Source organism: Diabrotica virgifera, chromosome 9 (genome assembly GCF_917563875.1).
Source record: "Diabrotica virgifera virgifera chromosome 9, PGI_DIABVI_V3a".
NCBI lineage: Eukaryota > Metazoa > Arthropoda > Insecta > Coleoptera > Chrysomelidae > Diabrotica > Diabrotica virgifera.
This window is the reverse complement of record NC_065451.1, coordinates 727,546-740,955: the sequence shown is the minus strand read 5'-3', so window position 1 is coordinate 740,955 and position 13,410 is coordinate 727,546. Positions and strand designations below refer to the sequence as shown.

Genomic DNA, 13,410 nt, shown 5'->3' with positions numbered 1-13,410 from the left:
AAATATTACAAAGAAAATAGCTTCTCGTTGAAGAAGCCGAAGTAATAAAAATTGAGGATAGAAAGAAAATACTACTTTGCAGAAGTATGAGAGTAGGGAAACTGATTAGATGAAAGGAGTGATGAACAAATAATATATAGATGAATAGACAGGGGCAAACTGAATAGTGTTGGCTAGCAAGAGATGCAGGAGAACGACAACTTGACACTCAAGGATGGATACGGCCAATTTGCATGCCTGTCGAAGACGGTAGCTCAAAGTAGATAGCGATGATAACTAAAAAGGAAAATATTAAGATAAGAATAGATGCTCAGAAAATAGATAGAATAAATATAATAATATAGTAAAAATAAAAGAATATAGGACATAAATAAAATAAACTAAATTACGGGCGCCAGAAGATCGGAATTGACCAACCTCCCAGGTATCTTACACTGCTGTAAAATATTCAATATATTAAATCAATAAATTCAAAAATAAGGAAACAAAAAAAATAATTGATATAAAAAACAAATAAATATTTATTAAATATAACTACGTAGATTATTGACAACCTCTGAGTTACGACAAGTGAAACTATGTGACTCTTAAATGACAATTCAAAATAATTACCTATCTGAATAATTTAGTCATATTATAATAAAAATAGACGCAGATATATAAACGCCAATAAACTCAGATGGGCAGGGCATGTGATAAGCAGTACCGACAATCGCCTTATAGACAATATGTTCTGAGAAAGGTCAGATGGAAGAAGGTTATAGGACGGCCTATAAAAAGGTGGAAAGATGCAGTCAAATAAGATCTGAAGAAAATAGGAGTGAGAGAATGGAAATTAGTGGCACAGGACCGACAAATAGGAAAGGAAATAGTAAACGCGGGAAAGACTCACGAAGAGTTGTAAGGCCATTGATGATGAGTCTTTATATCACTTCCGGATAAAATGGTGTAATCAGAAGTGCCACATTATAGTCGCAGAAATAGTACATATGATATATTAATGATCGCATAGTGAAAATTAAATAAAAACAGATAAAAACACCTTCCCAAAAGTTCTTTCTAGACAAAGACTCTTATATAAACAAAAATATCTCAACAATAAAAGGTAAAAATAAATGAGCTACACAGTTTTCCTCATGGATTTCTACATTGATATTAGATGACAGAAAAACAAGTAAAAATCCTCTGTTATGCCGACGACGCAATCTTAATCTCCGATAACGAGGATAACCTACAGCTAATGTTACAGACTTTCAATACAGTGCCGAAGAACTACAGCATGAAAATATCAACAACTAAGACAAAATCCCTGGTAGTATAAATGGAACCCATAAGTTGCAAAATAGTAATTAACAATGAACTAACTGAACAAGTCTCGAGATTCGAGTATCTGGGAATAGAAATATGTAGTTATGGAGATGTTAGAGAGAGCGTCCGAAAGCAAGTAAATAAAGCCAATTACGTGTCAGGATGTCTGAGAGATGAGATCTGAGGAATTAAAGATATGAGACTGGAAGGGAAAGTACGCATATACAAATCATGTGTAAGACCGATCATGTCGTATGCCATAGAAACAAGATGTGATACAGCAGAAAGGAAGAGGATACTAAGAACATCAGAAATGAGAACGTTGAGGTCAATAGCTAGGAAAACACTGAGAGACAGAATACCGAACAACAGAATAAGAGTATTCTGTAACATACAAGACATAGTACGAGGGGAAGACAGATAAGACGAGAGTGGAATCAGCGTGTGACGAGAATGGACAGCGAGAGTAACCTATGTAGTCAGATATTCAAAGCCAACAGGCAAGAGACCAATAGGAGCGCCCTTTAAAAGGTGGTGAGATAGCTGACAGTCAGCATCACAGCTACGAATACAAGCTCAAAATCGGATAAGAACCGCTGAAGAGACCTAATATAAGAAGAAGAAGAAGAAGAAGAAGAAGAAGAAGAAGAAGAAGAAGAAGAAGAGAAGAAGATTTCTACATGAGTTTTTCTTTAAAATGGGGCCAAAGCAAGAGAGTCAGCAAGCAAAAAATTCACCATACCAGTACACTCGCCAAAACATTTTAAAAGGCCAAGACAATCGCCATTTTAAAAACTGGCAAACCGAATTACACAAAAAGGTTTAGACCCATATCCCATATCGTTACTGAACTGTACCTACAAACTTTTGGACAAACCTGGTTTTAATGCCAGAATCCCTGGAAGAATCTTGGAAAAGCTACCCGCAGAAAAATCAGGTTTTATTCCCAATCGAAGATATGATCATTACAACTTACGTCGAAGCTTGCTTTCAGAATTTCCTTAAAACATATTATTTACGTAAAAACAAGAGACGTATGTGTTGTTTGCATTTGGCTGAAGTCTCCATTTTTGAAAATACTCTTTTATTTTTTCACGTCTTCTGTTAAGGTTTACTCTGCCTTTTCGATATATTGAGACACCTTATTACAAAAGTATCCAGTCCTCTGCATATATTATTGTGTATCAATTTATCAATCAAAGATAGAATAAAAATTTATTTTTTTTTTAATTTAACGCGGGCACATAAATTTGATACACCATGTATATTGATTTGTAACTAGTTATTAGAGAAGGTAGCTTTTACGCAGTGGGTTCCTCCTTAATGAGTTTTTCCCTGAAGAATTAAAGACATTTGTAAATAAGTGAAGTGAAAGACAATTTATTTCGGATTATAATTTTAAAAAGATTGTTTGTTACGGGAAAGGTAAAATCCACAGGTAATTTTAATTATTAGTTTTTAGAAAAATAAAGGTAGAGAGATTTGGAATTGTAAGGCTGTTTGTTTAAACACAAGAATTTTTGTATAATTTCCGAAAAGTGATTAGTTTGAGTAGAAGTATTGTTTGAAAGAATGCCTGGGTTTTTCGAATGGAAAAGAGAAATGTTTCTGATTGGCTTGGCAATTTGAAAGGGGGAAAGAGAAGTTTGAATGTTGAGACAGTTTTGGAAAAGAAAAATCATTGTGTGGTCGGTATCCGAGATAGGCAGTCGAAAGTTTTCGCGTATAGTTCAGAAGCAAGTACTAGTGGTTGTTTGATAGTGGAAAGTAGCTGAAAAGTGGAACGAGAGACAAATCAAATTGAGAAGAAAAACCTCTTTGATTCTGTAAAGTCCAAGAGAGTAAGTTACAAGAACTATAGTTATTAAAATTATTTATGACACCAAGTAAAAAAGATACTTGGGTCTCAGGAGGTTATTATTGAGAGAAAGAGAGGAGAGAGTTTTGGAGTTTATTGAACGAGTACTGGTCAAAAGCGGCCTGGCCTGTGTTTTGGAGAAATAGTTGCTGGTATGCTGCTGGAATGATGCTGAGAACGGAGAGGACTTTGATTGGTAGCCTAACATAATCAACAAGGAAGAGCTGTTTGGGTCAAGAGGAGACATCATTGTCTGTGAATCAAAAAGGTCAGTCAATAACTTATGTGATAGATGTTCTTTATAATCAAAAGTTAAAATATTTGCGTAAAAGCATATGAATTAAGGTTCCAGCATTTCAATAATTTAATAGGAAGTATAAGTAGTTTTGCAAATACCTAAATTTGTTTGTTTAGTTTATTTTATAGATGGTATCAGGAACAAAGCGATAAATATTTGTTTAAATTAGATTAATTATATGGTAAAAGTTTCATTTGGACAATTATGCCCACAGGATTTAATTGATAGATTTTCAGTGCATTGCTTTTGATAATAAAGGTATTTGTATGTGCTTATTTATGATTTTTCTATTTATTTCTTTTTCCTATTTTATCCCGATAAGGATCAACTAAGAGATTCTGAAGCCACGAGAAAGGATAAGTACATATAACCTAAGATAATTTAGTTAATTTTTGTGACAAAAAGGCACCCTGAGATGTTTTGTTTATTTGGGCACCAGGTATTCCGGAGATCGCTTCCGATGTCATATTCGTCGTTAGCAACCCCAAAAAACCCCCGAGTAATGATTTTTGACTAATTTTTAATGAATTTGCCGAAAACTTCACAAGGCGAGGTAAACAGTAGGTACCATGGGCACTAGGTACACCGGAAATCACTTTTGACGTCATATTCGTTTTCAGCGACCCCAAAAACCCCCGAATAACAAAATTGAACTCATTTCCGCCGATAATTGACGAGTTCTGAATTTTTTTTATTGTCTGTTTGAGATGCACTTTAAGAAGCATTTTTTGTATGCAGTTTTTCAATATTATATCATGGCTCTGGGTCATAAAGTTTCCTGGCGCATTCACGAATCGAATGCAAAAATAATTATTAAGATACGGCTTGTCCTTTTTTTTTCGGAGGTAAGGCCGATTTTAGTGCTTTATTGCTTCGTCTATTTGAATAGATATTTGAATACAGAATGGGTGAAGAAATTATCTCTATAGTATGCTATGCAGATGATGCCTTACTTATTTCAAAGCGTGAAGATGATCTTCAGGGACTTTTATATCAATTTAATATAACAGCAAGAAAGTTCAACATGACAATATCACCAAATAAAACAAAAAGTATGGTAATCTCTAAAGATCCAATAAGGTGCAACCTGGAAGTGGACAGCAAGAGTAAGAAAGAAGTATCAGCTACCTGGAAGTAGGGATGGCGGTTGTTGACAAAACACCGGTTTTCGGTTATACCGGTTTTTTACCTACGGTTTAACCTACGGGTTATAATCGCTCAAAAAAACCAGTTGTTCCAAAAACCGGTGTTCGGTTTTTTTAGTCATAGCCAATACCCAATAAGTTACATTTACATTGCGCTTCAGTTTGCGATACTCCATTCGAATGGATATCAGTCCATATCAGTATAGTAATCAGTCATCATTGTTGTGAAATCGGTTTCAGTCAGCTTAAAATTTCTCATTTTCGCGCGGTAGTCGAAAAATTTTCACATTTTTTCTCTGAATTCAGTATATTTTTCCACTTGCCGGTTTTTACTGGTTATTACTTTAAAAATAAAAAATCGGTTATAACCGTGACCAAAAACAACCAGAAAAACCGATTATTGCAGAAGAAAAAAACCGGCTTTAGGTTATAACCGGTAGGTTTTTCCCATCCCTACCTGGAAGTGCTAATGCACAGTTATGGAGACACAGAATCGGAAGTTGCCCAACAAGAAAACAAAGCCAACAGAATAGCAGGATGTCTTAAACACACTATCTGGCGCAACACACATCTAGGGACAGAAACAAAGGCCAATATTTATAGGACAGTAGTTAGGCCAATTATGACTTACACTGCGAAAACAAGACCTGACACCACAAGGACAAAAAGACTGATAGAAACGTGTGAAATGAAACTAGTCCGAGATATCACAGGAAAATCATTATGGGATGGATAACGTAGCACAGACCTCAGGCAAAGCTGTAATATAAAGAATATAAATGACTGCACATTGAAAAGAAAAAAAGAATGGTATAGCCATATAAGCAGAGTGGGAGAAGGAAGACTAGTAAAAATAGCACGAGATAGATCACCTAACGGCCGAAGGAGTATAGGAAGGCAAAGGAAGAGAAGGAGTGACAACCCGGATATCTGATGAGAAGGCATCCGAAGATGGAACAGGCGCAAGCCTTTTAAGGAAGCAGGAAGAAGAAGAAGAATACTTGTCACAGTTCATTAAAAACTCTGGACACCATCGAAACATGGAGTTTTTGCTTTGAGACCTTTGAGACCATTTGAAATACCTGGGTAGGTGAAGAGGTTGGAGTATTCTCTTTAGGTGGCTACCCTACCTGGAAGGGCTAATGCACAGTTATGGAGACACAGAATCGGAAGTTGCCCAACAAGAAAACAAAGCCAACAGAACAGCAGGATGTCTTAAACACACGATCTGGTGCAACACACATCTAGGGACAGAAACAAAGGCCAATATTTATAGGACAGTAGTTAGGCCAATTATGACTTTCACTGCGAAAACAAGACCTGACACCACAAAGACAAAAAGACTGATAGAGACGTGTGAAATGAAAATAGTCAGAGATATCACAGGAAAATCATTATGGGATAGACAACGTAGCACAGACCTCAGGCAAAGCTGTAATATAGACAATATAAATGACTGCACACTGAAAAGAAAAAAATAATGGTATAGCCATATAAGCAGAATGGGAGAAGGAAGACTAGTAAAGATAGCACGAGATAGGTCACCTAACGGCCGAAGGAGTATAGGAAGGCAAAGGAAGAGAAGGAGTGACAACCTGGATATCTGATGAGGAGGCATCCGAAGATGGAACAGGCGCGAGCCTTTTAAGGAAGTAGGAAGAAGAAGAAGAAGAAGAATACTTGTCAGAGTTCATTAAAAACTCTGGATATCATCGAAACCTGGAGCTTTTGCTGGGTTAAGACCTTTGAGACCATTTGAAATACCTTGGTAGGTGAAGAGGTTGGAGTATTCTCTTTACGTGGCTTTAGAATTAGGGGATGTAAGATCTCATTTGATATTGAATTTGGGATTTGGGACTAACTAAAGGTATATAATTTTACATTTTTTTCAATTTGTCAAATATCTTTTACAATATTAAAACACAATGTCTGGTTTTTTATTTTTTATTTCACTATATTAAAAAACATATAAATAAGTAATAAAATTAAGTTTCACAATGTCCATTTTCATCGATGGGAGTTGCCTAACATTGGGGTAGTTGCATCTTGATAACTAAAAAATAAATAAACCAAATAAATCCAAATTCATATAATATAAAAAAAAATTTTTTTTAATCAAATAAAATGTTAAAAAAGTTGATAAGTAACATGTGAGTTTAAATAAAGGGCTATAAATTCCTTTGTTTTACATATTAAAAATTTCTTCTACCAATAACATGATTCCCATTTTTGATTATACATACATATAATAATTCTGAAATAATTGTGAAAAGCAATAGTTTTAAGTACCTAGGATCGGTATTACAGAGTAATGGAGAAATAGATGGAGATGCATGCAGTAGAATTAGGGCTGGATGGATGAAGTGGAAGGAAGTGAGTGGTGTGCTGTGTGACAGAAAAATTCCAATGAAGCTGAAGGGAAAATTCTATAAAACAGCCATAAGACCGGCTATGATGCACGGAACTGAATGTTGGGCAGTGAAAAAGAAAGAGGAACAACGAGTGCATGCGGCGGGAATGAGAATGCTTAGAGTGGAGTGACAAAGAAGGATAAAATTAGAAATGAGTATATTAGGGGAAGTCTAGGTGTGGCACCAATTGATGCCAAAATGAGAGAGCATAGGTTAAGATGGTTTGATCATGTTCAACGTCGAGACGTTAATCACCCAATACGAAGAATAGCTAAAGTGCAGATTCCTGGAAGGAGTAGGAGAGGAAGACCAAAGAAGACCTGGGGGGAGACGATAAGGCAGGACATGTTGGTAAAGGGGATTAATATTAATATGACCCAAGATAGAATTGTGTGGAGAAATGCAATTAGGGAAGCCGACCCCGCATAGGGATAAGGCAAAGAGAATGATGATAATAATTCTAACTCAGTTTATCCTAACCTACCCTACGCTCTTATCCTTCAAAGATCTATGAAAGTTCTATTTAAGCTATAATGAGAGAATAGACAAATAAATACATATCTAGGTTAATAATATAAATGAATAATTTTTATGTAAAGCAGTGACTTTCCCCAGCTCCTCCGCCAAATATAAAAAAATGTAATCTTAAAAATTTTCCAAAATGTTATGGTATGTACATCGGGACAGGGCCCAATTGTTAGCCCACTATGTCGAGCTTATCCTATCTCAAATCTCTACAACTTGTCCAGAAGTCTTGGAACCTTCACAGAAGAAGCTATTGGAAATAACCCCGACCAGTACTGAAGGATATTCCAATCACAGGATCGAGTCCCACAGGCAGAGTGGATGAGCCACGTCTTGGTCTTGCCAGGGCGTCAGCCCGTCAGTTTCCCTCCACACCTGTGTATCCCGGTACCCATACTAAGTTAACCCTGTTGGTGAGAGCAACATTATTCAGTGCTCTCTTTCACTCGAGAACCAGCTTAGAGCTGACCTTGGGTGCTTCCAAAGCTCTTAGCGTTGTCTGGCTGGCAAAATAGATAGAGATAGTCCTGCCTGAGCAAGCCCTGTCTGTTATGTCTTGAATTCATACCAGGATCGCAAAGATCTCGGCATGAAAGACTGATCTGTATGCCAGGTGAGCCCACTCCGACAGATTAGTGTGTCTCTTTTTCCATCCACTTATTTCAGTCAGGGATGAGTGGATGGAATCTTGATTTCTCTATGAATTAATATTTATTTGTCTGTTTCATGACAGACAGTTTATTGTAAAAGAGAATGATGAATATTCGCAAAACTTCCCAATCAAGGCCGGAGTCCCGCAAGGCAATGTCCTGGGACCCATTCTATATGTATTATTCACATCAGATATTCCTACGTCTCCACACACTGTCGAAGGAACCTTTGCGGATGACACCGTCATCTTAGCAATTCACCAAGATCAAGTAGAAGCTTACAACATCCTACAAAATGACTTATTAATGCTAGAAAATTGGATTAATAAATGAAAAAATAAATGAAACTAAATCCATCCACGTCGACTTCACTATAAGAAAAGAACAGTGTCTAGTGTCTATCACTATACATAAATAACAAAATTATTACTAAAAACATCTCTTCCAAATACCTCGGCATACATCTAGGCTCCAAACTTATTTGGAATGTGCACATAACAAAGAAGAGAAATCAAATTGACACAAAAGTCAAAGAACTCTACTGGTTAATGGTAGAAAATCAAAACTAAGTTTTTAAAATAAACTACTTATATACAACACCATAATCAAACCGATATGGATGTATGGTATCTACGTCAGGATGTGTGCAAGCAAATCTAATATGGCTATTATCCAAAAGAGCCAGTCAAAAATATTACTACAAATGCACCTTGGTTCGTGTCGAATTTAATATTACATGAAGATCTGATGGTTCCATTTATACAGATGTCATTGAAGATAGGTACAACAGACACCACGAGAAAATAGAAACACACTCCAACGCAGTCTTACAGCCGCTACTACAACCACCAATTGCCCGAAGGGTAAAGAGACTGTGACCAGCTAATATGAAGACAATATAGGACTCCTTCACTGGAAGGAATCCCTTCACGTCAATAAGGAGCCCACCTCCCTAGTCAAAACGTTAACTTATAGAATATATTATAATATTCTAAAAATGTAAAGCCTGAAATAGTTTTGTACACACTTATGAATACAGGTACACTCAAAAAAATTTAGTTCATAATATTGATTAACAGTGATTATTGAATAGTATTTCGTTGTAACAACAATTTAATTTTTTGCTTCAACGAACTTTTAGACATTGGCGAATGTATTTGGTTATTGTCACAATAATTGAATAATAATTGTGAAAATAACTAGAGTACATTAATCAATAACACTCAATTTATTCAGCCAATAACTTAGTTTCGTATATTTAATAAATAATGTTAATTCTGGCAGCCACTCAGTTTCTTGATTTCGTAGATGACAAGCAATTACCTTGGTTTATCGTGACAACGTACAGATTTTATTAAAAGAATGTACAAATGTTGTTAATAAAGAGTATTATATTATGATTATTGTATAGATGTAAACTGATTGTTGTGACAACGAATACATTAATCAATCTATACTACTGCGTTTAATAACCACAGTCAATGCGTTTATGGAGACAATAAACGTAGTTGTTGAGACAATAAATGTTTTGCTTGACCATTTGAAATGTAACGGCTTTTCCTAATCGTGTACCCCTAGCTTCTCTGTGTTACCATTGTTTAAAAAAGAATTCTTTGTTAAACAATGCTGTTATCTCTGCCGAAGTGCCGAATAATAATTTCATTTCGTTTCCAAGTGTAGTCCGTAGTAGAAGGAAGTTTTCGTGTGTCTATTATCGTGAAATTTCGGTCGAATTATTTTTAAATTTTTTTCGAATCCTGAGAAAACTAATTAGTATTTTTGATCATTTAAACGCAGAATAAAATATTACAGTATTATCGAGGGTCTGAAGTCCCTGAGAACTTCTATAATGATTATTTTAATAAGTCACAGGGATGAAAAAGAGAAAATTTAGTATGATTTTTAATTTCAAATATACCATTCAAAAGAAACTTTTTGTTTATTCTAGGGGAATTTCAGCCCTCGGTAATAATTTATTCTTTTATTCTCCGTTTAAATCTTTCAAAAATACTTATTAGTTTTCTCAGGATTCCAAAAAAAATGAATACGTTTAAAAAGAATTCGATCGAAATTTTGCACCTGCGCTCTTAGAAAGGATTAAAGTGTTATACATTTTTGGAATCACTATTTCAAACGCTTTTAAATGAGCTGTCACATGATGTACTTTCCTATTTAAAAAAATCAAAGTTATGCCTGTCACCTCAAGAGGGATCGTGTAAAGTTCGAAACATTGATGTTATAATATACTTTGATTATTTTAAAAATCGACCTGTCCGAGCGTTTTGCTCATGTGCTAAAAATAAATAAGTTAACAAGGTTGGGGGGGAGTGTAACACTTACATGATATGATTTCTCATATTATGAGAAATCACACAGTGTAAAGTCCATTAGGTTTAGGAAAAAAACGGGGATTTAAAAAATTATTGAAGTTATACTTCTTTACGGGCGTAATGACGGTGAAATTTTATATGGGAAAACCTAGCGACCGGGCGCATGCGCATTATAACTTTGTTCTGATTGGATGTTCAAATGACATGACAAAAATTATCCAATATGGCAGCTGTGGCACAGCTGTGGGACTGTGCATGGTTTGGTTATAATGTATGCTTGTTGCGTTTTAAAATTTGTAGGAAGAGAAACAACAAACAAAAAGTTAGTTAATGGTTATACTGCCTTTTTAAATAGTTTTCATATTATATTTTTCGACTTATTTACATAGAAGAGATGATTGTTGCATGCCAATGTGAAAGCTCATCAAACTGTGCCTAGTATGAGTGCCGCAGATCTCGCTTATTCAAAGCTAAAGAATCTTTCACTGGTAAGTGTTTTATAAATATTTGATCAAATTTTGTTATGATATTTGAACATAGCCACTTTGCACGACGCAAGTGCTTGCGAAATTTATTAGTCGTTATACGGGCTCCGATACCTACCTTGAACCTACCAAAATACATAAGTAGTATGTAATACTTTTATTTTACACCTTAATATTCACCTAATATATTGTCTTCTTACTCTATGTTTTGTTGTATTTTTTCAATTCTAAATCATTTCAATTCAAAATCAAAATAATTTGATTTACATAAGTTAAAAATGTCAAAAGGTTAATCTGTTTAGTTATACGATCTTCGCACATAATGACAAGCTGTCTCTATGGCGAAGTTTTAATGCGGGTGAATCCCAATACAACGCAAATACCAGCCGCGTGGTAAGTTGGTTCGAATCCCAATAGAAACTTTTATTTTTTTATTTTTTTTTTATACATTTTATGATTGTAAGTATATTTATTATATAATTTTATTTTCAGAAAATACGTATTTAGTTAAAAATTTTTCCGACAATTAATGTTCAGAAATCATTTGTGGCATTTTTAATGTGTTTTTTGGCACTGTTTTAATAAAAATTTTTGAGAAGTAGTAAGTATAAATTAATTTAATATTTAAATAAAATATAAATAAAAAGTATATTAATTTCGTTTATAATCATATAATCATATAATAGAAGTATAACTTCTTACGTGCGTACAAAGTACACACACATTCTTTTTTATTAATCAATATCATACATTGGGCTAATGCATTCAGTAATTATTAATGTAAAATACGTTCATAGTAGGAATGAACGAATCTGATTGTAAGAATGAATATAATTGCTTGTAAGAATAACCGTATTTATTGTGGAAATGAACGGAATTAATTGTAAGAATAAACGGAAATAATTGTAGAAATAAACAATACGTTAGGAGAAATAACACTGTTATTGACACAATGAATAGTCTTCGTCGGTCAATTAACGACGTTGTTGATTCAATGAATAGTGTTCGTTGACTCAATGAACAGAGTTCGTAATATGAATAAAGTGATATTATGGTATACATAATGAATGTTCATCCATTCAATAAACGTAATACATTGGCTCAACTAACGAAAATAATGAATTGATGAACATCGCTTTGTTGTTCCAATAAAACCAAGAATTGGACAAATTTTAAGTATTGCGTTTGTTGTCTGAATTAACATTTTTACTGATATTACGTACCTTTTTCGTTGAGTGTAAATAGGGAAAAGTGTACTTTTGAAGTGTGTAAATGAATTTACACACTTCAAAAGTACACTTACCTATATAATATTCTAATTGTTAAATAAAGTATGATTAAACTGAAATCACTTACATATTGGCTTTCCTTGATTTTTCTCCAAGACAGGTACTGGAGTCGAGATAATTTTTGTTTACTGTAAGTATGGTAAGTGTGACTGACTGCACTGAGTTATCGTGGCTTCCAGAATCACTTGAATCGTGACATCTAGTGAGTGATTTAGACACCACCGACATCGATCTTTTCAGTTTCAGTTTGTGACTGCTGCGAAAGCAACAGGAAGCAAACGTTTCCTAAAAAAGTAAATGTTACAATGATTAATTCATAATTATTATAATTCATTAAAATTTATAAGAATTTAAATATCTAGGAACAGCAAAACAGATCTTCTATTGTAATGCAACATGTAGTGAAGTCGAAGCTTCTCTCACGAAGTGTAAAACTCCAGATATATACGATCATAATACCATCAACAGTTGCGTACGGAAACGAAACATGGACGCTAACAAAACGAGAAGTAAATAAATTGCTGGCGTGGGAACGTAAAATCCCTCTCTTGCAGAGATAGCATGGCAAACGAATGGAGGCCCAGACACAACAACGATTTAGTCTCTCTTCGGAAAGGAAAATATATATTACAATCACCATAATATACAAAAAAAGAGATACCTTTGAATGCTCTAACACTCTAACCAAAGAGAGATTACGCTTCAAAATGCAGCATACAAACCATTCTCCACTATACTATACCACAGTATGGCACCATATATGCAGAACGAATAATAGGAAAATACCAGACTGGTTTTGGAAGTGGTAAATCAAGAAATAATCAGATTGTAAACCTGGGATACATTTTAGAAAAAACACTGGACTATATAGCTAGATACGCACCACATATTAATAGAATACAAGTCAGCCTACGACTGTGCAAATAGAAGAGAAATGGTCAAAGCAATGAAAAAGCTAGGAGACCAAAGCAGTTGATAAGCAACAAAACTAACCTTTAAGAAGTTGAATGTAGAGTACGAATCCAGGGCTAACTGTCTGAACCTTTCAAAACAAATTAAGGGCTGCGCCAGGGAGAGCCCCTCTCCTTTATACCGTTCAATCTGGCTCTGG

At 34.7% G+C, this 13,410-nt stretch overlaps 1 protein-coding gene across 2 annotated transcripts in view; it reads right to left on the bottom strand.

Annotated features, from left to right (window-relative positions):
- Positions 1–6,539: 6,539 nt before the first annotated feature.
- Positions 6,540–13,410, bottom strand: part of LOC114324893 (pyrokinin-1 receptor-like) — a 49,158-nt gene continuing 42,287 nt past the window's right edge. The window contains exons 3-5 of one of the 2 annotated variants that reach the window (XM_028272797.2): positions 13,293–13,406; positions 12,367–12,584; positions 6,540–6,662 (exon numbers count right to left, since the gene is read on the bottom strand). In XM_028272797.2, coding sequence (XP_028128598.2) covers positions 6,617–6,662; positions 12,367–12,584; positions 13,293–13,406 — 378 coding nt within the window. In that variant the 3' untranslated portion in view covers positions 6,540–6,616. The remainder of the gene's footprint in view (positions 6,663–12,366; positions 12,585–13,292; positions 13,407–13,410) is intronic. The other variant, XM_028272798.2, reaches the window with a different exon arrangement.